Source organism: Cnephaeus nilssonii, assembly GCF_951640355.1.
Source record: "Cnephaeus nilssonii genome assembly, chromosome: 17".
Taxonomy (NCBI): Eukaryota; Metazoa; Chordata; class Mammalia; order Chiroptera; family Vespertilionidae; genus Cnephaeus; species Cnephaeus nilssonii.
In genome coordinates, this window is record NC_137088.1 from 24,056,144 (window position 1) to 24,077,521 (window position 21,378).

The 21,378-nt window shown below is 45.0% G+C and overlaps 1 protein-coding gene across 6 annotated transcripts in view; it reads right to left on the reverse strand.

Moving 5' to 3' along the window:
* Window positions 1-4,595: 4,595 nt before the first annotated feature.
* Window positions 4,596-21,378, reverse strand: part of GALNT15 (polypeptide N-acetylgalactosaminyltransferase 15) — a 119,860-nt gene continuing 103,077 nt past the window's right edge. For 5 of the 6 annotated variants that reach the window (XM_079794455.1, XM_079794456.1, XM_079794454.1 and 2 more), the window contains 7 exons: window positions 18,992-19,159; window positions 15,802-15,919; window positions 13,740-13,934; window positions 11,135-11,266; window positions 10,650-10,754; window positions 8,525-8,668; window positions 4,596-6,617 (listed from right to left, as the gene is read on the reverse strand). In XM_079794455.1, coding sequence (XP_079650581.1) covers window positions 6,471-6,617; window positions 8,525-8,668; window positions 10,650-10,754; window positions 11,135-11,266; window positions 13,740-13,934; window positions 15,802-15,919; window positions 18,992-19,159 — 1,009 coding nt within the window. In that variant the 3' untranslated portion in view covers window positions 4,596-6,470. The remainder of the gene's footprint in view (window positions 6,618-8,524; window positions 8,669-10,649; window positions 10,755-11,134; window positions 11,267-13,739; window positions 13,935-15,801; window positions 15,920-18,991; window positions 19,160-21,378) is intronic. The other variant, XR_013814805.1, reaches the window with a different exon arrangement.

Genomic DNA, 21,378 nt, shown 5'->3' on the forward strand with positions numbered 1-21,378 from the left:
AATTTGGAATTTGTCACTCTTCCAACTCAGCTCTCCCGGGTATCAGCCAGGTTCTGTCACCTTCTGTGGTTACTGACAGGACTAAGAGGGGGAGGATTAGAACCAAGAGGTTGGAGGATTTTGTTTTAAGCATCTTCCCTATGGGAAAGCCTTGAGAAAATCCGGAGGCCCCTTGACACTGTCATGCAATGGTTCTCCCGCTTATGGGAAGCAGATGGGGTTAACAGGCTGCAACTGTTGTTTTAAGCAAAATTCCCAAGCAACTTCCTCTATCAGATACTCCCATATGACATGCAATAAAGGAAGAAAAATCATTCTAGATCCCATGGGAAGTTCCCTCCTCTCAATTTAGAAACCATACTTACTAGCTTTTTCACGGAAATAAAGGAAAAAGAATTTTATTGGATGGTACTTTGGGGTCACATTTTTTCCCAGAAGGTGCATAAAAAAAGAGGTCAAAACACCTTTGCTTCTTAGAATGTTTGACCGACGCTGGTGGTAGTGGATGAGATCCAGATGGCAGGCACTCTGTACCTTCCCTGTGTAAGTGGAGCTGGTTCTGGGGCAGTTGAAGATTCCTCCTTTGAGCAGAGGGCGGGAGCTGATTGGATAACATCTGGGAGTTGTTAGCATGGGAATTTATAGGTCTCTGTCTCAGGATCCTGCCATTGTCATCTCATAATATTTTTTAAAAATAGCAGCAGGGCCCAGTCTTGCCTGAGAGAGGAGTCATCCCCGTATACAGACGCTTACTGGCCAACCTCAGTCAACCTCCCATGTTCCTGGCTCACAGAACCCCCTGTGTTCATCCTTCTCCCCATTTGCTAGGGTATCTTTCTAGACACGTTCCCAGCTTCCCTTTCTGCTAAAGATGACCATGTGACACAGTTCTGGCCAATGAGACAGTAGGGGAAGTTGCTGGGGAGGCTTAAGGAACAAAGCATGCTTTTTCAATAAAGACAGAGATGTCTGAGCAGAGCTTCCTTCTGCTGCCTCCATTCCTATTTGGGATCCTGAGGTAATGATGTGACGCTTGGTGCTGTGATGGCCATCTTGCACCCAGGAAGAGATAGGTACCAGAATCAGAGCTTACAGGGATGGTGGCTGGAAGGTTACAAAGAGCCCGGTTATGGATGATGTCTGAGCTGTTGCACCAAATATGGAGCTACCTAGATATGAAGAGGGCATGTGAGAGAGCTAAAGATCAGTGTTTCCCCTGCCTCTGGGAGTCGGTTATTCTGTTACTTGCACCTAAACTCATCTGAACTGATGCATCTAATATTGGCAGATCCTAAAACAATGAGGCCCTTATTTTCACTCATTCTTATTAGGAAGGTCACTGTCTCACTTTATTTCTTTCACTCAAACACCAGGAGGCAATAACATGTGGAGATGAAAAGTAAAGGCCTTGGAACCAGATGGACCTGTGTCTGTGACCCAGTCACATCACTTTCTCATTGTATGGCCTTGGGAAAATTGCTTTATGTAGGTAAGCTTCACTTTCCTCAACTATAGAATGGGATAATGCAACAAGGATAATATTGGTACCCACTTAATTGGCCTATTGTGAAGAAAAGAAGAAATAATGTGAGTGAAGGGCTCAACCCTTGTGCTTGTTATTACTTTTCTTTCTGTCGGTGGGTGCATATGTTTGTTCATACCGGTCTTATTGTCTGTTGCCCAATTAGTGTCCAAAGTTTTTTTCAACTTGATTTTTCACTAGCTCTTGAAGTGTCATTCATCTGTATCTCAACTCCTGTTTTTTTCTCCTTCATGATAGACTCCATGGAATGAAGCACCCAGCCCTGTGGTAGGTGATAAGGGGAAACAAGGAAGTATGGGTCATGAATCTTTGCTTTTAAAAAAAAAGCCTGTTTCTTAGTTTGGAATATAATTCCATCATAAGCCATATTGAATACAATGTAGGACAAGGGTCATCTTAACCTTTTGCACTCGGATGTCGAGTGTGACTCAACATGGTTAGCATCGGTAGCAGCTTGATGAAAAAAGCAAGCGAGTGCAAAGGGTTAAGGCAACATATGTCACGTTTCTATCTGGATCACACCTGTTAGGCTAGGGCCAGCTGGGTAAGGAGGCTATGCAAGGAAGTGGCAGGTGGGCTGGAGGAGGGTGCTGGAGGCCTGGTCAACTGGGAGGGCCGTTGCCCAAACCAATCTGTGAGGGGATGTCATTGTCAGGGACTCTACTACCAGTCAAACCAACTCACCACCTAGAGCTTTGTACAAGGATATTCTCAAAGAGTGGACTGGAAAGGAAAATAACATTCCCAGTGAATAGTAAGAGCAAGAGCTTCTCATTATTGAGCATCTGCCCAACATGGGGGAAAATAAGATCTCTCAAAATAAAAATTGATAGGCCTCAACTGTGGCTTCCACCTGGGTACTCAGAGCTAGGGAGCTGCTTGTCCCTGGTGGATGGCGAAGGCTCACTCTACAGTGACAAGTGAGGTCAGCAATGTTGAGAGTAGAGTGACAGGATGCAAAGTGGACATGGGGTTGGACAGCTTTGGCGCTGTCGCTGAGTGTGGGAGGAGGAAGTGCCTCCGGCTATCGTTTTATCTGGAGCCAGCCTCAGACATGCCAATACTGACACTTGAAGGGCATGATTGGCCTGGCAGCCTCAAAGATAGACTGTACCAGGCAGGAGGCACCTCTCGCTTTGGCCTCCAAACATGTTTTATGGGCTCATGTTGGCTTAGGCACACAAGAGTGAGGCCTGCTGGCCTGGTACAGCCCTGGCCTCAAGCTCTGCCGTTGGAAGTCTCTAACTTGGCTTGACTCGTACTGTGTGTACTTTGGAATCTGGCTAAATTGAAAGCCAGGGATTAGAGTTTATATAAATACACAGGAGTTGTTGCTCTTGCCCCACACAAGAGCCTATATCCGATAGTCCGCATATCCCAACTGTAAAAGAATTGTGTGGAGAGAGTGTGTGTATTGGCCTCTGTGTCTTCACCACAACAACATAAAAACTAGGATGTCAAATTTCACCTCTTAGTGCAATTTAACCCCATTGGCTTGGCTAAAATGCTGAGAGTTACTCTGCTAGTTAGCAGCCCGCCCTTCCATGTTGTTCTTATTGCAGCCTGGGGTCTCATTAAGAAAACTTTTTCTGCTCAACCTTTATTAACAGTGAAGGCCTGTGGATTCTGTGTCTTCAAAAGAAAAAGGCTATGGGCTACAGTGTCAACATTTTATATTTTGATGTTTTAAATGATTTATTTTTTGTTTATTCCTATTTCTTTCTTAAGAGGATTAGCGTTTGCTTACAGTGAGAACATTATTATATTATATACAGGGTGTGCCCAAAATATGTATGCACACTTTAACAGCTGATAGTTCAATTTTGAAAATGAAATGTACTTTAATAAACACTGTCTTTATAATTATTCAAAATGTTTATATACATTTTTGGGACACCCTATATATTATATTATATTTATTATATATATTGGTTCCCTATTTTGTTTTTCTTTGTTTTGTTATTTGTAGTAAAGAAATACTATTTTTCTATTTTTTCAAGCTTAAAGTTTCTTTGGTAATACTGTTCTGTTTGTTTTTAAATATTCTGTAATATTTATCTCTTTCTGCAGTTGGGCCAGATAGTCTGGTCCAGGAAGTAGCAAACTATGGCTGTGGGACAAGTCTGGCCAGCCACCTGGTTTTGTAAATAAAGTTTTATTGCAGCACTTCTGTGCTCATTTGTTTATTATTGTCCATGGCTGCCTTTGTGTTTATAAGGGTAGAGTTGAGTTTTCTGTGACAGAAACTGTAAGGCCACAAAGCCAAAAATATTTCACTATGTAGTCCTTTATAGAAAATGTTTACTGACCTCTGCTTTAGTTCATAGTCAGTATAATTCTAAAATATCATCTTACCTAAGTGAATTTATCCTGATTGGCACTCATCTAGGGGAAATGATGAACAACATAGACTGATGAACAAGAACAGAACCAGAAACAAGGAGGCATCGATCGGACTATCGGGCCTCAGAGGGAGGATAGGGGAGGGTGGGAGGAGGGGGGAGAGATCAACCAAAGGTCTTGTGTGCATGCATATGAGCCTAACCAATGGTTAAGTTCAACAGGGGGTTGGGGCATCCATGGGGAGGGGTGTGGGATGGGAATGGGGGGATGAGGACAAATAAGTGACACCTTAATCAATAAAGAAATTTAAAAAAAAAACACACCTCAATCATAAAATTCAGGGGGACACATGAAGATCGAACTGGGGAATCAAATCTTCTAACTGCCAGGTTTCTCTACTTTTAAATTGATCATTGTGGACAAAATCAGAACTGAGCCCATAAAAGAAGAGAATTTGAACACTCGGTTACACTATGGGAAAAGCTTGAATTTCTTTTAGAACTGAATGGAGGCATCTGTTTTGTTTAAATTAAGGGTCTGTAAGTACCAGTCAGGGACCAAGTTGACAGCCATTCCTATAATAAAGTAATAAATCATGGGGATGGTTAAGGAAGCAAGAAACACCACATTCTTCCTTTGCTTAACCAATTAAGCAATAAGCCATCTGGGTCTTTCTGTTAATTACTGTCAAACACAACTTATTCAATTGAATTCAGCCTTTTATTTAATTATATTAATTCATTCCAGCAACTTCAAATACCCACAATACCAATAATAAAGTTCCTTTAAAAAAATAAAGGTCTTGTTTAATTTTTATTTTTCAATCATTAATACCCTTTACAAGCTAATAATACCCTTTATTAGCTTGGTCTCCACCTCAAAATATTAGAGGAATTTGTTTTAAATATAGACAAGCCTGAAAGAAGAAGACAATGGCTGGAATTTCTTCTCTTAATGGGAGGATGGACTTATGTAGATCAGTGCTATCCAATAGAACTGTTTGCGATGATAAAATGTTCTATAATCTGTGCTCTCTAATACAGTTGCCCCTAGCCACATGTGACTATTGAGCACTTGGAATGTGACCAGTACAACTGAAGAGCTGAGTTGACATTTTTTTTTTTCATTTTAATGTATTTACATATAGATAGCCACAGGTGGCTAGTAGCTACTAGCACAGGTCTAAAGTGTCTTCTGAGGAAGGAGAAACGCAGTGAGTGAATCATGGACTTAAGTAGGAGAAGGAATACATAATTATGATAGGCATTGTTTAGAAACCCTCACTTCCTATCTCGTTTTCCTTATTTGAAACACACTGCATTCTGAAACAGCCCAAAGGAGACCAGCATCTTTGAGGGGAGGTTTCTAAGCTGAGCATGTGAAGAGGGAACTCTATCTGGAGGAGAAATGGGCATGAATGGTGACTCCTGAATAGCAGAACCAACCCCACTCATCAACACATATGGTCACACTAGGCCGGGTCACAGCAAGGAGAGCCAATGGCTCTGCTCTAGTGGAGGTGTGTTCCTCCCACAGTTGTCAATGTTCAACTTGTGGGCACGCTTAGGGGTTCCAGACAGTTCCTACAGGCCCAGAAATGGGCCTATCACCCTCCCCTCCCCGCCCCTAAACATTAACACCCAACTCTAGTTCCTCTCATAAGAATTTTAGCTCAGACACCGGTATTTCCCCTCAGAGAGGTTTGCCTCTTTGCAAAGGTTGCTATTTCTGATCCAGTCAATACAAACCCTGTAACAGAGCATCGGGAGAGTTTCTCAAGTGTATGCACTTTTGTTCATGGGAATCCTCAGTCTGAGCTAACCCTTCTAAAGACTAATGACTAAAGAGAAGTATATTGCATGAGAATCTGGTTGTGGTTAACCAAATTAGAAAAGGGCTAGGGCAGGGTGAATGGAGGTAGAAAGTTCTGAGAAAATTCTCATTAACATGAAAACGTCCTATCCCACGTTTGCTGCTTTTCAGCTGCGAGGCTGAGCTGGAGAGTTGGTCCAAAGCTCTCTTCCATCTTCTCTCCAATCGTGCTCTTCTCTCAGTAGCTTCCCTTCCTTATTCTGAGCTAGGGCTCAACCAGGGAACATGAAATTTGTCCTAATAGGCTTAATCCAGAGTTTTTTGTATGCCAGGCCATATGCTCTCTTTACACTTTAATTTCCATAGTTGGTTACACAGACAATCCAAGGTAAGGCCATTTGAAATAAATTGGTCAATTGGATTTATGCATCCTGGAAGTGCTAGCAGAGAATGTCCAGGCCTCTCTTCTTAGTCAGAGATAAAAGCAATTATTACATGCCCAATCAAGAAAACGAAGAATCTTCTGTAGTATGTAATGATCATCTACCAGTTATGAAGACAATATATATATTTTCTTTTTTGAAAATAGCCAGCAGTTAATGGCATAGATGCGAGAAGGGAAAGACTTTCTATACTCATTCATGGAGCCTTCTTCTTTGCTCTCACAAGGAGTACAAACACAGAGGATGTGCTTCATGGGATATACATGCTTTCTTAGCTCTCTTGTCACTGAACTGTGAGGACCAATCTCTTTTCCTTCAGACACTGGCATTCATCGTTCATCCACAGCACTGACATTGTCAAATCGCCACAGCTGGCTGGCTTTTCCATCACACTGACGCAAGTACAAATCTTTATTGTTTTCCTGCACCACAGCTTCCATGCATTTCCCAGAAAGAATGTGAACAATCATTCCATTCTGAAAAGTGAGAAGGGGAAAAAAGAAGAACCAGTCAGTCCCCCTCAGTCAGTCAGCAAAGAAGGAAATTTCTAAGATTTGTACTAATCATCTATAATAATAAAAGTGTAATATGCTAATTAGACCAGACTTCCATCCGGATGACCTTCCGGAGGAAGCCGGGGCTGCGAGGGAAGGGTCCCGGGTGCCAGAGGGAAGCCAGTGCTGGCAGCCGGGGGAAGGAAGGCCCACTCTTGCACAAATTTCGCGCATTGGGCCTCTAATTAAGAGAATATTAGAGGTAATGCAAACTGGCCTGGTGAGGAACTATAGTATTTTGGTGAAAATGTAGTGCAATTCACGTAGTTCTGAAATGTAGATATTATTCAGAGCCTTGGGGCCTTTAATTCAGTTATCTTTACTATGGTTGGGTAAATATACCATATCTTAGAGCATTCTGGTTAGTGGAATGCTCAGTGTAAAAATTATGTTCAGTCTTTATGTTGTATTGGTGACATTCATTGTTATCCGTTACTTGTAAGTTTCTGCTTTCAAAATTATTTAATTTAATCTCTGTCCTTTTATTAATCCTGCAATTTAGTACTGCTGCCACCAGGTTGCAATAGAGAGTAAAGCTTTAAGGATATACTGAAGGCCTAAGTCAGCCATATTTGAAAGACTATCTCAAATCTACCAAATTTAATACTGAATCTAGCTATGCCCTTTACAAGAAAAAAAATCAATGTCTTTATGAAAACGTAAGCATCCTTAACCAGCAATGCTAATAATGTCCATTTATTCATTTATTTATTATTTAGGTATTTTTGAGATAAAATTCACATACCATAATATTAATTCTTTTAAAGTATACAACTTGGTGATTCTTAGTAAATTCACAGAGTATATGCAACCATCACCACTACCTAATTCCAGAGCATTTTCATTTCACTGTGAAAAGAAAACTGCTATTCATTAGCATTCTTTTCCAATTCCTCCTTCCTTCCAGCCACTAGAAATCACTAATATGCTTTCTGTGTTTATGGATTTGCCTATTCTGGATATGCAATCACATAATATGTGGCCTTTAGTGACTGGCTTCTTTTACTTTGCATAATATTTTCAAGGTTCATTCTCAACAGCTTATTGTGTGTTCAGCCTAAGTTTCCAACATATGATTTTCTTCTTTAAGAATACTGATGCACAGAGTTCTGCTTATTCCCAAGAAGTTGAAGGAAATAAAGAGGATGTGTGTATTTATTTCCATGTTTATATATTTATACCCTAACGTGCTCCAAAAAGGATTTGAGGTGGAGAAAAAGCTGTGTATGAATACTTCATGTTGATACTGTCACCTTCCTATCCTAATTCTGTAAGGGGGACCCATGCACTCTCCCTCAGTACTTACATTTTATTTATTTCCTTTTTTTTTTTTTTTGAAGCATAACTTCTGAAAAGGATCTAGAACTCCTCTTTAATCAAAGTCTTAACACAATGATGAAGTGTCCACAGTGGAATTTGAAAAAGGAAGGAAGTGATACCTATATCGATGTGTATGTTGGCGGTGGAGGAGGGGAGAGCCTTTCCATTCTAAAAGCCCCCTGACAAGGTGGTTGACTGCTGCTATCATGCACTCCGTGGTCCTACTTGTGATCTGAGCTAATAAACTTCAGAAAGGGGCTCTCTCCACTCTCTGCCACAACGAGGTTAGAGCTATACAGAAACATGGCCAATTAGTACATTTCAAGATTCTGATGGCCCAATATTTCTGCAAAGTTGGCTTTACCTCCCTGAGGCCTTCGTGCCAAGCATTTAATTTAAGTAAGCAATGGAGGCACCGGTCTGAATGGTAATACTTGACCCCTTGGAAGAGCTTGGGACATAATGCTGACCACCGGCACCGCCAAGCTCTTTCCGAATGGATTACTCACCTCCTGGAAGTCCCAGTGCTGCTGGTGGATGGCAGGGCCTTCCGCGGTGCAGTTCTGAAGAATCACCTGCTCTCGCCTGACATCGAAGCACAGGTGCTGTGGGCTTCCAAAGTGGATCTGCTTCCTGCCGGTGTGCTCCAGGTGCTGGGAGAGAGGGAACAGGTGTTAGCACAGCTAGCACAGTGGTCGACAAACTCTTTAGTCCACAGAGCCAAATATCAACAGTACTACGATTGAAATTTCTTTTGAGAGCCAAATTTTCTAAACTTAAACTTCTTCTAACGCCACTTCTTCAAAATAGACTCGCCCAGGCTGTGGTATTTTGTGGAAGAGCCACACTCAAGGGGCCAAAGAGCCGCATGTGGCTCGCGAGCCGCAGTTTGCCGACCACGGAGCTAGCAGGAGGTGTTCTCCAAAGCTGGAGATGCGGGAAGCAGAGCTCACAATCGAGCTGAGGCCTAGGGGCAATCTTCAGATATTGGGGAGGGAGGTGTGTGGAGTCATCAGTCTCATTATCTGAACCAATCTTTGGGTTAGAGGTTGATCCTGCCTCCTGTAAGGCAACCACAAGATGTAACCTAAAAAGGTTAAGAACCACAACCAGGGAGTAGACAAGTCACTAGCCTGACCCATCCTTCCAGGGCATGGATTTTAACCAGGTGCCACCTGGATTCCTCAGTGTGGATTTCAAAAAGCCTGACCTGTGATGGGTTATATATACCCATGAGCAACACCCCTAGTTCAAGGCCGGGCCTCTCCCTCTGGGTAGCATGCCTGCCAGTCATGCTCAGCATTTCTCTTTGGATGTCTGTTGGGCCATAACCTTTTGTTGTCTCAGGGCAGCCCTACTCCTCTTGGGTACTGAGGACTCCAGCCACACCGCAGGGTGGGGCCTCGGGGAAATCTATGGAGTTGGTCTTCAATGCTGTCCCTTGTCCCTCCCCACACACGTCATCCAGCCTCTATTCCAGGGAGAGGCTCCTGCCAGCCCTGGCACCCCAGAAGAGCTGATGTGCTGCCTCCCTCCTCTCCCCAGGGGCGTTTGTACTTTCTGCTTCCTTCTCACTGTGCAAGCCTCCTCCCTGTGGCAGGAATTTCACAAACCAAATTGCTCCGAGCATGGGAAATGTTCTGAATGAGGCCAATGTTCTGCAAGCCAATGACTCCGTCTGTTCTGTGAGTAAGTCCTCCTCTGGCAAGTGGAGCAGCTGGTCACCGGAGGCCATGAGGCCTGTCTGCTCCAAATCCAGCCCTCCCTCCCCTACACACACACACACACACACACACACACACACACACACACACACACACACACCAGGCTCCTGTGGTGCCCTAAACATATCAGCTCCCACAGATCCCCATGAAATACCAGGAAGACACAGCACATCTCCTCTGGGCAGGATTCACCATCAGAGAACTTGAGACCTAAGACTATGAGTCATGAGTCACGGGTCTGAGGCCCCACTGCAACACTTGTCACTGCTGCTGAGCCTACTGCCCCACTCGGGTGACCCACTTTCCCCACTTCAGGTTCTAGTTGGCTAATGATCTCATTGTGCCCTGGTGGAAATTTGCCTGTGTATAGCTTTTCTTTGACCTCTGATTATAGTTTTTAATTTTAATAGAAAGCTTTTTCATAAATTCTGGATTTCAAGTGTCTTTGAAAATGTTGGATGACCTAATAATACTGGACCCAGTTTCAGACAAAACAGAACCTTTAATTGAGGTGGAGCAGGTGCAGCTGTCCTTTCCTATGGCCATGTGCTCCTCGTCACAACAGCCTCTACCCAGCTCAAGGTACTCATTTCTTTACCTGCCTGAACCCTGGATGGCCACCGTCTGAGCCTCAGTTTCCTCATCTGTCAGATAAAAGCATTGGTTCAACAGCCTCTCCATTTCCCTTGAGCTCAGATTCTCGCATTCTCTGATGATGGTCCATGTCTGTGCTTGCAGCTGGGGGTGGGGTGGGCAGGGCTGGGCTGGGTCATCACAGTGGGGGACTGTGAGCCATCAAGGGATATAGACCACTGAAAGGAGATGCCCCAAAGAGAAGTGAGGGGCGCCTGGGAAAGACCACTTGTATAGGTCTTCCCTGATCAATACCCTGAGAACTCTGGCCACCCACCTGTTGCTGCCGGCTGTCACTGCAAGGAGCCAGCAGCATGGCACAGCCCAGGAGGTCCCCTTCTGCCTGGCAGTCTGCACAGAAGCCAAGCCCGGTGTTGTGGAGCTGAAAGTGAACATCCATACAGAAGTGAATCCTGCCCTCCATGCAAGACACCCTCAGTCAGATGCCGTTCCTCTCCTTCACTCTCTGGAGTGTAGCTCAAGGTGCCATGTTCAGGCCACAGGCTGAAGGCACTGATCCTAAGGGACAGGCCGCCTGAAGGAGGCAGGTGGCACCTGTCCTGGTGAGGGGCTCTGGGATGGGATATGGGGCAATCCAGTCACCTCCCTCAGGGCAGGCATGGGAGCCTCTGAGGCCCCGCCGAGCTTGGGTTGGTTGGCCAGGGTCATGGAAGACCATCGGAACATCTACTTCCTGTCTTGGGAAGCATCCCACCACCCCCCACCCCTTTTCCTCCTCATCTTCCCTGGGTCACGCCTTGCCTTTCCAGAGAACCTGGGCCTGCGCTCAGATGGGTACAGCTCAGGGTAGACGTTGGCCAGAAACCAGTGGAACGTTCGACAACCTAGTCTCCTTTGCAGCTGCAGGCGTTCTGTGCAGTCTGGCTTGTCAGCCTGGGGGGAGGAGAAACACACGGCAGTGAGATGGAGAAAGCTTGTTGTACATCGGAACTTACATGGTGGAGGAGGGATAGATGTGGCTGAAGCTGAAGGATTGGGACAGAATGAGAAGACCAAGATCACAGTTCTCCGGGGCTGCAGACAGGGGAGAGGGTCATGTGTTGGGAGAAGAGGGTTTGGACAGGATAGAGTAGGGTGGATCTTCCTTAGAGACATCTGTGGAACCAGCAACGTGGTAGGTGATGTCACTCCCTTCCCACAAGCCCTCACAATCTACAAAGACAACGAGATCCATGCTTGATGACTTTTCTTAGGCAGCTGGCAAAATATGAGGAGGCTTTGAGCCTTAGGTTGGTGTGGAACAGCATCATGATGGGCCTCATGGAGGCAGAGCCTGACCCAAAGGTGACTGAGGTGAACTAAGCTGGAATTCATGAAGTGAGGGTGGGGACTAAGGGAATTTATCTTTCTTCCTCTCTAGATGCCCAATTTCCTCCATTAACAAATCATTTATTTGGGCTACACTATCTTCCTTTTTTGATATTCTCCTTTACAATACATTTCTTCTAGGATGAATATCAAGGTAAGTCCTTAAGATTTTAGTATAAATAAGTGTTTTGGGCTATATTGATAAGATACAAAGAATGCTACCCAGAATTTTAGTACTAAATCCTGGATATTTTTAGGGAAGAAGAAGTGCTAAGGAGAGATTCGAAAGACCAAAAACAAACAAAAAGAGAAAGAGAGAATTATTTCTTGGGGTGAGGAGAAGAAAAGAGAGGGAGCTGAAATAGGAAGTCTATGTCAGAGTTCTAACTTGATGGCCTCTAGCCTGGAAATTAGACTCTGATCTAATTGGCTATGTGAAGGGAGTTTGGTTTGCTTTTACTCTTTCCCTCTCTTAGTCCTCCGATATAAATGTTGGGGAGAGTGGGATCTGAGTCTGCCATACAGAAATGCTCTCTATATGCCTCTCAAAGTGTGACCCCTGAGCACCTGGTTCAGAAATGCCCAAGGAACTTGTTTAAAATGCACATTCCTGGGCCCTGCCCCACTGCCTATGATTCAGTAGGTCAGGGCATTTAATCTGCATTCCACCATTTATCCACTTTGAGAACAACTTCTCTAAGTCAGGAATTTCTTGTTTATTCAGCATATTTAGCCACCATTAAACCAAAGAGAAGTGTCGCTTTTTTCTCTCAGGAATTACTGTAGGTTTTTTGATAGTTTCTTGGCATTCTTAGTGTCCATTTGAATCCTCCCCAGTTCTTCTCCAGGGCTGGACTTTGCTAGTAAAGTAAACACATTCCTTCATAAGAGTTCCATCGCCTTCATCTTTCTTGGTGGTGAAACATACTGGCAAATCTACCCAGCCTCAAATATGGATGCCTGCTGACAGAAAACTTTCTCCTGTGCACCATGTCTTACAGAGGAGAAAACAAGAGAATGTCAACTCCTTCAGCACTGAAACCCTGGCCTTGTCTTTGGGTGCGTGGGATTTCGGTACCTCAAAATTCAAGGGAGGGTTTTGTGGGGGAGGCAGGAAAGGGGATGGAAGGATAGAAATCATTAGAGCGAAATTAATTTTTAGCTATTTAGATTTAAAGTAAACGCATGCTATCAAACACCTTCAGGGAGGCAGGGATATTATTGAAACCTTGATATCAAAGTAAGCAATAGGACACTTCTAGAAGATGAATTAATAGAAATTAATTTTTTTTTAATGTCAGAAAAAAGTTCTTCTAACTTACCAGTAGGAGGTGCCATTCTTCTTATGAAAGTCATCAAATGAACATTGATCAGAGAATGTACCACTCTCAGCAGTGTGGGCTGATGAGGGACTTGGGGGAGCTGTTACAGGACCTTTATGGGTCCTGAAAAATCTTACCTTTGGAGCCCCCATTCCCAGCACAGGAAACATTAATATGAACCCCTGTCCCACATGAAATAGCATTTGTGCCACTCCATAAGAATTAAGCTGAGTAACATTTGACCAGTTGAAGAGAGAATGTTTGTGGACTTTAATTCAATGTTTAAATTTTTTTTCCTGTGGTTGTTTTGGATCTTTTGTGTCTATTTTTACAGCCTTGAGCACTTCGCCCAGCATGAAAAGGCTCTCTGAGAACTGTTCCATCCCTTACTCCATGCCCAACTTCTCCTCTGGGCCCATCCCATAGAAGAATCACATCCCATAGATGTCATCCCACAGACACCAGGGGGTTCCAGGCCAGGACCAATGGTAAAGCCCCAAGGAAATGCTGAGAAGGACAGAGGACAGCCCCCCGCCCGCCCCCCCCCCCCCCCCCCCCCCCCCCCCGGTAGAAGAGCCGTTTGAGAGGGACAACTCGGGGGAAGCACAAGCCAGAAGCTTCTATTTTCCCTCTAGACAGGAGGAAGAGACACTCCCTGGCCCGGCCTCCAGGTGGCCCTGTAGTAGGCACAGAAGCCCCTGCCTGGCTCTCCTTACCTTGCTCAGGGAGAAGGCCTCTGGGTTGTGCCTGTAGAAGGTTTCTTTGAATGAGCCCAGCCAGGTCTCAGCAATGCGAACCTTGTTCAGCAGGGTGGCCTCCTGGTCAGGTGGGGAGTTGGCCTCCTGATTCTGGTAGAGGTGCCCCACCCGAGAGCAGGGAAGGATTTCAACCGAGCCACCGCAAAGCCAGGCCTGCCACGAAAGGACAAAAGACACACCTCTGCACTCCACTCCAAGAACGTGGGGCATAAGGGGCCCGCTAGGGGCCAGCAACATGCATAGGAAATCATGGGCACAAGATGGCAAAGGTCAGTATAGTCGGCAGGGTGCAGCAGAGTTTCCAGGTGGAGTCCCAGGCAGGGAAGTGACAAAATAGAAAGAATGGGCATAGTTGTCCTGGGATGGAACTGGTGGGGTGAGGGTGCCACACCCATGCAACTACTTGAATGCTTTCCCTTGAAACACACATAGACTTAGCATTCATGGGTTAGCACTCTATTCTCTCTTGTTTTACATATATACTAGTGGCCCAGTGCACAGATTCATGCACATTGAAAGGAAGTTAATTAACCCGAGAACCGCCGCTGCCAAGTCACCATAGCTTGGAAGTAAACCAGATTTTGGGTGACAGTACCCCAGCAACAACATAACCCACTGCAAAGGTGGAATTGCAGATTCCCCAAGGAATTGGGCTCCCTCCTCTCTGGTTCTGGGTTGTGTCATCCAAGAACCGCTGCTGCCAAGTCACAGCAGCTCGGCAGCTTTTGTGTTGAGCATCTGCCCCCTGGTGGTCAGTGCACATCATAGGTTCCAGCCGGTTGGATGGTCTGGTGGTTGGACAGTCACTCAGCCTTTTATATATATACTAGTAGATATATTTTTTTTATTGACTTCAGAAAGAGAGAGAGATAGAAACATCAATGATGAGAGAATCATTGATCAGCTGCCTTCTGCATGCCCCCCAGCAGGGATGGAGCCTGCAACCTGGGCATATGCTCTTGACTGGAATTGAACCCAGGACCCTTTAGTCCCCCACGCTCTATCCATTGAGCCAAACCTGCTAGGGCAGCACCCTATTCTCCAAAGGCTGCTTCCTCAGGGAACAGGGGGTCCCTAGTGGCTCATGAAGTCTCCTGCTGCAAAGGCAAGGGAAACTATTGTGTGGAGATCAAAGCAAGCTTTCCTTAAACAGTCTCTCCTAATTCAGGACGTTCCCCCTCCCCGCCCCTCTGCTGACTCTCACATCTACTCCCAAATGCCTAGAATTCATTTGACAGGAAGCCTGCATTGCACACTTGGGGATAAAGGTGAAAATGAAAACATTCCTAGCAGAGGCAGCATATGAACTGAAACACACCGAGGCCGGGGTTCCCAGACTGTGTGCCCAGGTACCCCAGGATGCCTCAGCAAACTCAAAGGGCCCCTTGATATAGTTTAAATGTTTGAGATAAACATCGTGACATCTGTTGGATGTCCCACAAACTACAAGCTCGAGGTAATTCATGGTTCCAATATTCTATCGCTGTACTTTTGATGGAGTGTATCTTTAGTGGATTGGGTTTTCAGAAGTTGCTTTGATGAAAAACAAATATCGTGCTAACATCCACTTGGAACAGGGAATGAGGGTGGTGGGGTCCAGTCTGATGCCACGGTTAGGGAAGTGTGCAGTGTCCAGGGGGTATTAAGTTGTTAGAACAGATACTAAGTTGTTTGGACCAAACTACTCAATTTACAGAATGCCTGGGATTTGCTTTGGTCTGTGGGTGCTGTGAAAATCACGGAGATGCTAAGGGTGCTGTGAACAGACAATGTAGGGGGACGTCTGCACTCAGGTGTAGATGACTGATAATATGCCCTATATCCGGTGGGCAGGTTTGATGGTCAAGTTCATGGGAGAGGTTGGGGGCAAAATCAAGGTAGGGCATGAGAGATGGGGAAGGGGAAGACACGGGAGGCTTGATGCACCACATTTGACTATAATTTCTCTTCAGCCTCATCCCCAATCAGTGGCATTTCTATTGGCTGCCTCCAACCTGTGACCACTCAGAGCAGGGCATACCTTGAGAGACAGTTCGAGGTTTTCACCACCCCGCAGTGACATGAGAGGGTCATACGCTCCAGTGTTTTGGAAGTAATGTCTGTCCATGGCCACGACCCCGCCGGGCACCACAGGGCTCCTGGAGAGAGAAGACAGGAACAGACCACATCAGGGAGGCTTGCTGGGCTCCAGGGGCTGCGGGAGTTCATGCTTTTAATGGCAGGACTGGAGCAAAGCAACCATGTCAGAAATCCCAGGATTTTATGAAGAAAGACCTGTGGCTGTGGTTGCCTGGGCCTTTTTTTTTTTTTTTTAAATATATTTTATTGATTTTTTACAGAGAGGAAGGGAGAGGGATAGAGAGTTAGAGAGAAACATCGATCAGCTGCCTCCTGCACACCTCCTACTGGGGATGTGCCAGTAGAACAATAAAATCTCTCAGAAAAGTTTAAACAGGAAAAGGTGTAGCCAGAGGCTTTTGAATAAGTGTGTCCCTTCATTCAGGAACAATTTGTTTTAATGGGACAAATATTAATGCAGCTAAACTCTGGATATGTCTCTTGGATATGCAACCAAGGTACATGCCCTTGACCGGAATTGAACCTGGGACCTTTCAGTCCGCAGGCCGATGCTCTATCCACTGAGCCAAACCGGTTAGGACTGCCTGGGCCTTTTATACCCATCCTCAGGTACTGCTCCTATAGGGCCTCACCTGAGGATCCTCTACCATCTGGCTTGAGGCCCTCTGTTGAGACCTCTGGGAAGAAGGCCCTGGTTAAAATAATATGCCCTAAGGCAGGTAGTGCGAGGCCTGGACAAAGGGCAATGGCCAGCTCTGTCCTCCCTCCCCTTTCTCCCCTCGCCCCTGCCCTCACCCATTCTGTTTGCTTCTTGACCCATGACCATGCACCCCAATTCTAAGATAAATCCACCAGGGACTGCGGAAGTAGAGAGGTCCCGCCCACCCTAGGGGAAATACACATGACATTTCAATGTGTTGAATGTTTCAATACTAGCTTAAACACAGGAAATTAGAAGCCCAGAGTAAGGGAATTAAGAGAACAATAAAATCTCTCAGAAAAGTTTAAACAGGAAAAGGTGTAGCCAGAGGCTTTTGAATAAAGTGTGTCCCTTCATTCGGGAACAATTTGTTTTAATGGGACAAATATTAATGCAGCTAAACTCTGGATATGTCTCAAGATATAAATGACTCAACGTTCAGATTTTTTTAATAACCAAGAAAATAGCATTACATTAACAAAACTTAGGTTATTAAAAATACTAAGTTATACCAGAATACTGAAAACCAGGATTGTGTATTACTTGATACAGTTTCCAACTGTACCGCTTACTATTTGTAAGATCAGGGTTAATTCCTGGAGGAGGAGGGCCCAGCGCTTGTTGTTTGGGGATCTGAGAGAGAAGGGCACCTTGCCTGCTTTCCACGTGGCTGCCCTGGGAGCCCAGATACCCCTCACCACCCTCTGCCCCAGGAGACAGGGTCCAAGCAGCAGCCTGGGGCACCAGGCAGTGGTGGGTGCAGCTCCCTGAAAGCACGGGCTGTGGCATGGTGGCCAGGAGGGGATGATGGATTTTGGCAGACACTGCATGGAGGGTACAGGCTGCAGGGGGCCAGGCATGCCAACCCCACCCCAGAGGCCATGACCAGGGAAGGTGCATTGTGATGAACACCCATGCAGGACAGCTTGAGCCGAGATGGGGCACTCCCTCCCGACCAGTGCTGACCCCACAGAAGCCTGGAGCTCAAATCAACTCTAGGGAGACAGAAAGAGGTGGTGGTTGCACAATATTGTGAATGCACTAAATGCTACTGAATTGTTCACTCTTGAAACATTAATTTTATGCTATGTGAATTTCAGCTCAATGAATTCTTTTGTTAAAAGGTGGATAGGGCCCTAACCGGTTTGGCTCAGTGGATAGAGCATCGGCCTGTGGACTGAAGGGTCCCAGGTTCGATTCCAGTCAAGGGCATATACCTTGGTTGCGGGCACATCCTCAGTGGGGGGTGTGCAAGAGGCAGCTGATCGATGTTTCTCTCTCATCGATGTTTCTAGCTCTATGTCCCTCTCCCTTCCTCTCAGTAAAAAATCAATAAAATATATTTTTCTAAAAAAAGGTGGATAGGAAGATACAGCTTGCTTCACCTGGCTCCCTCAGGAGACTTGCTCTCAGAACCCAGTGCAATGAGCTCATGGAGAAAATGGTGAAGAAGTTCCCCCCTGAAGTGCCCGCTGATGGCCAGCATCAACCTTCAGACAGGTGAACAGCCTTCAGGGGACTCCAGCCCCCCCTGTTGAGTCATTTCCAGCCAGTCTAGTCTAGTGAGGTATGGTCCTGCTGAGGCCCCAGACCCTGGAGCAGAGACAACCGACCCTGATGCTCCCTTTCAGAATTCATGACGCACAGAGTCCAAGAGCTTAATAAAATGGCTGTTTTACAGAACTCAGTTTGGGTTAGATTTGTTATGTACCAGAAGATCTCTAGAACATCTACTTGGCTGTCCAAGAACCAAATACTTGAGAAGCAACCCATAAAATTAGATATATTTTGATACTTATGGCTTCTTAGCATTCACCTGTCTGAATTCTTCTTTTTTACTGAGAAAGGACCTGAAGCCAGGGAAATCCCAGTGTTACCTGGTGAGGCAGAGCTGGGTTAAGATCCCAGCTGAGGCTCTGCCACGGTCTCACACTGGGATTTATTGGAGGTGTCCGGAAGAGCTTCGCTGACTCCATCAACATGACAATAATGACACAGCTGAGTGCCTGGCACTCTCTGAATGCTTTTTATATATTAAATCATTTAATCTTTTTTATATGCACTTTTTATTTTCTTTTTCAAGGTGAAAGGATTAAGAAGTATATTAACTCATTCAATCTTAACAACAACCCTATAAGGTTTATAATCATCACTGATGGATTATTATTTTTTTCTTTTTCTTTTTTTTTTTTTTATCACTGATGGATTATTGATGCAGGTTCCCTCTGGGAAGATGAGGATAGGTAGCTTACTTTTATCTTGAACTTGCTCAGTCAGTCTTTTATCCCCAGTTTACTAATGAGGAAACTGAGGCACAAATTAAGCAATTTGCTGAGAAACTGGTGGATCCTGGATTCGTTCTCAGACAGTCTGGCTGTCAAGTCCCTCCTGAGGAAGCAAAGGAGAAGTAGGCTCCGTGATGGGGCCTCACCTGATGGGGCTGATGGGGGACAGGCGGGCCTTCCTTTCACTGTCCGACAAAGGCTCCCAGTGGAAATCCAGCTTCCAGTCCAGCACACCTCGCTGCAGGTCCTTGGAGGGGTAATACTGGAAAGTCTTCCAGTCAATCACATCTAGGACTGGAGACACCACCCGGCTCCTGGAAAGAAATGTAGAATCAAATATGAAAGGCAAACCATTCACTTGTAGGGGGATAGAAATAGCATCTATACACGCACTGCCCAACATGGCAGCCACCAGCCACATGTGGCTATTGGGCACCTAAAATATGGAATCGAGATGTGGCATCAGTGTAAAGTACACATTGGACTTAGAAAACTTCACATGAAAAGTAAGTTTAAAATCTCAGTAATTTTTATATTGAAATGATAATGTTTTGGATATTTTGGATTTATTGAAATACGTTAAAATGAATTTCATGATTTTTAAATTTTGTAATATGACTCCTAGAAACGTTTAAATTCTATGTGACTCATGCTACTGGTTAGCAGTGTTCTAGAAAACATGTTTTTCCACAGAAAATTGGGGGCCCATTTCATTAAAGAGCACGTCTGCCCCTTTCTTTCTTTAAAAACCTCTGTGGACAGCACGGAGAATCAGGAAAACGGGGTCCTTGACTCAGCTCGCCACTAATGAGCTAATGAGCTGTGTGGCCTTGGGAGAGCTGTTGAGCTTCTCTGGGTCTCAGTTTCCTCATTTGTGAAATGAGAGGTTGAACTGCTTCCCGCAGAGGTTTTCTCAGCTATAGTGCTCCAGGACTACGACTCTTGACTTTTAGGTGGTCTTTGATCTCTAAGAATTAGGGGGAAACTATGAACCCTTCCTCAGAAAAATAATCAAGTGCACATCTACAAGATATTGCACACAAATTCGGAGGGTCTATGGGCCTCTGCTCTAGGTCCTAAGTTTAGATTTATTTGTTCATGTACTGATGCTGTTGGTGACTGTATTTTACCATCCCCGCCCCCCGATTTTTTTTTTTTTTTTTTTTTTGCACAGCCTGGATGTAACCTCAGAGAAGGTGATGTGGGAAATTGGTACAAGTCACGAACTTCACCTGTTAAAAAAAACAGATGATCATTCAGCTGTACCAGGATGATACAGGAGCTGCTATCCTAACCAAGATCACTTTTTTTTTTTTCTGGCTTCTTTCAACTTCTAAAATCTTCTAAAATCTATGCCATGGGATGGGTCAGGCCTCAACTCAGGCGTAGCTGGCAGGTGTCCCTCTAAGGAAAGTAAGGATCCTAGAAGGAGAGATGGCAGCCACGCGGTTTACACTCCCATCAATTTCCATCTCTGTCCTTTCCATTTCGGAGACAGCCAGGGCTGGCATAAGCCCTAGTGCTACGGAGAGGGCCAGGGTGGTCCTGAGATTCAATTATCTGCTTTAATCTGTGGCCTCAGTGACTGATGTCGTGAGGAGTCTGGGATTTCTATTTAGAGCAAGGATCTCGATATGCTTTTCCTGCCCTTTGCACATTGTTCCCTCTGGAAGGTGAGGGGAACTTCATCCCGCTTGGTCTCCACTACTCCAGGGCACAATGCACTGACCTAAGAAAACTGTGAAGCAAGATCAAGGATGAAAGCAGGGCCCCCAGCCCCAGCTCTCCAGTCTCCACTTACTGGGGAAGAACTGAGCAGATGGATGGATCTGGCCATTGGCAGAGCATTTTGTGGAATTTCAGAATCAAGAGCCAGGGAACCGTGTGGCTGATTTCTGAAGAATCCCATCAAATCTGTGCCATCTTAGTAATCATAACGGGACAAGAAAGGAAATTGCCCTTGAGCAGCCACAAAATCAATTCATCCCAGACCTCTGAGATGACAAAGTGTATGTTACTTTTTATCAGAAAATGAGAACTCCAAAATTCAGCAGATGTCTGTTTTTGCTCTGTGTTGCTGGAAGCTTGGAGTCATATGTAAAGCTCACTACTACTAACTGCATTACTCCCGATTCCCAATGCTAGCTTTCCCTTTTAAATCTCCTTTCCTTCTATTTTTAACCAGACACATAGTGATTAATTGTGAGCCTCTTTGAGTACATTTTGGATAGAGATGAAGAATAAAATGTCAGGGAAGGAAGTGAAAAACGTTTTCTGTTTTGGTTTTTATTCCCATGGATCACAGCGGCTGCTTAACCAGGGCTGAATTGGGGAGTAACGGCAGTCTAGTGACTCAGAAAGGGTGATTGGGGAAAAAAACAAAAACCCAAACAGTCTTATATTTAGCTTTGGATTTCATACCTGCAAATGTGTCTGGTGTTCTTGGAATTCATTTAAAGCAAAATAGCAAAGTCACCCTGTTTGACTTGGAAGAAGCTAGAAGTGTCTGCTTACTCCATCATTCTCTCATTTG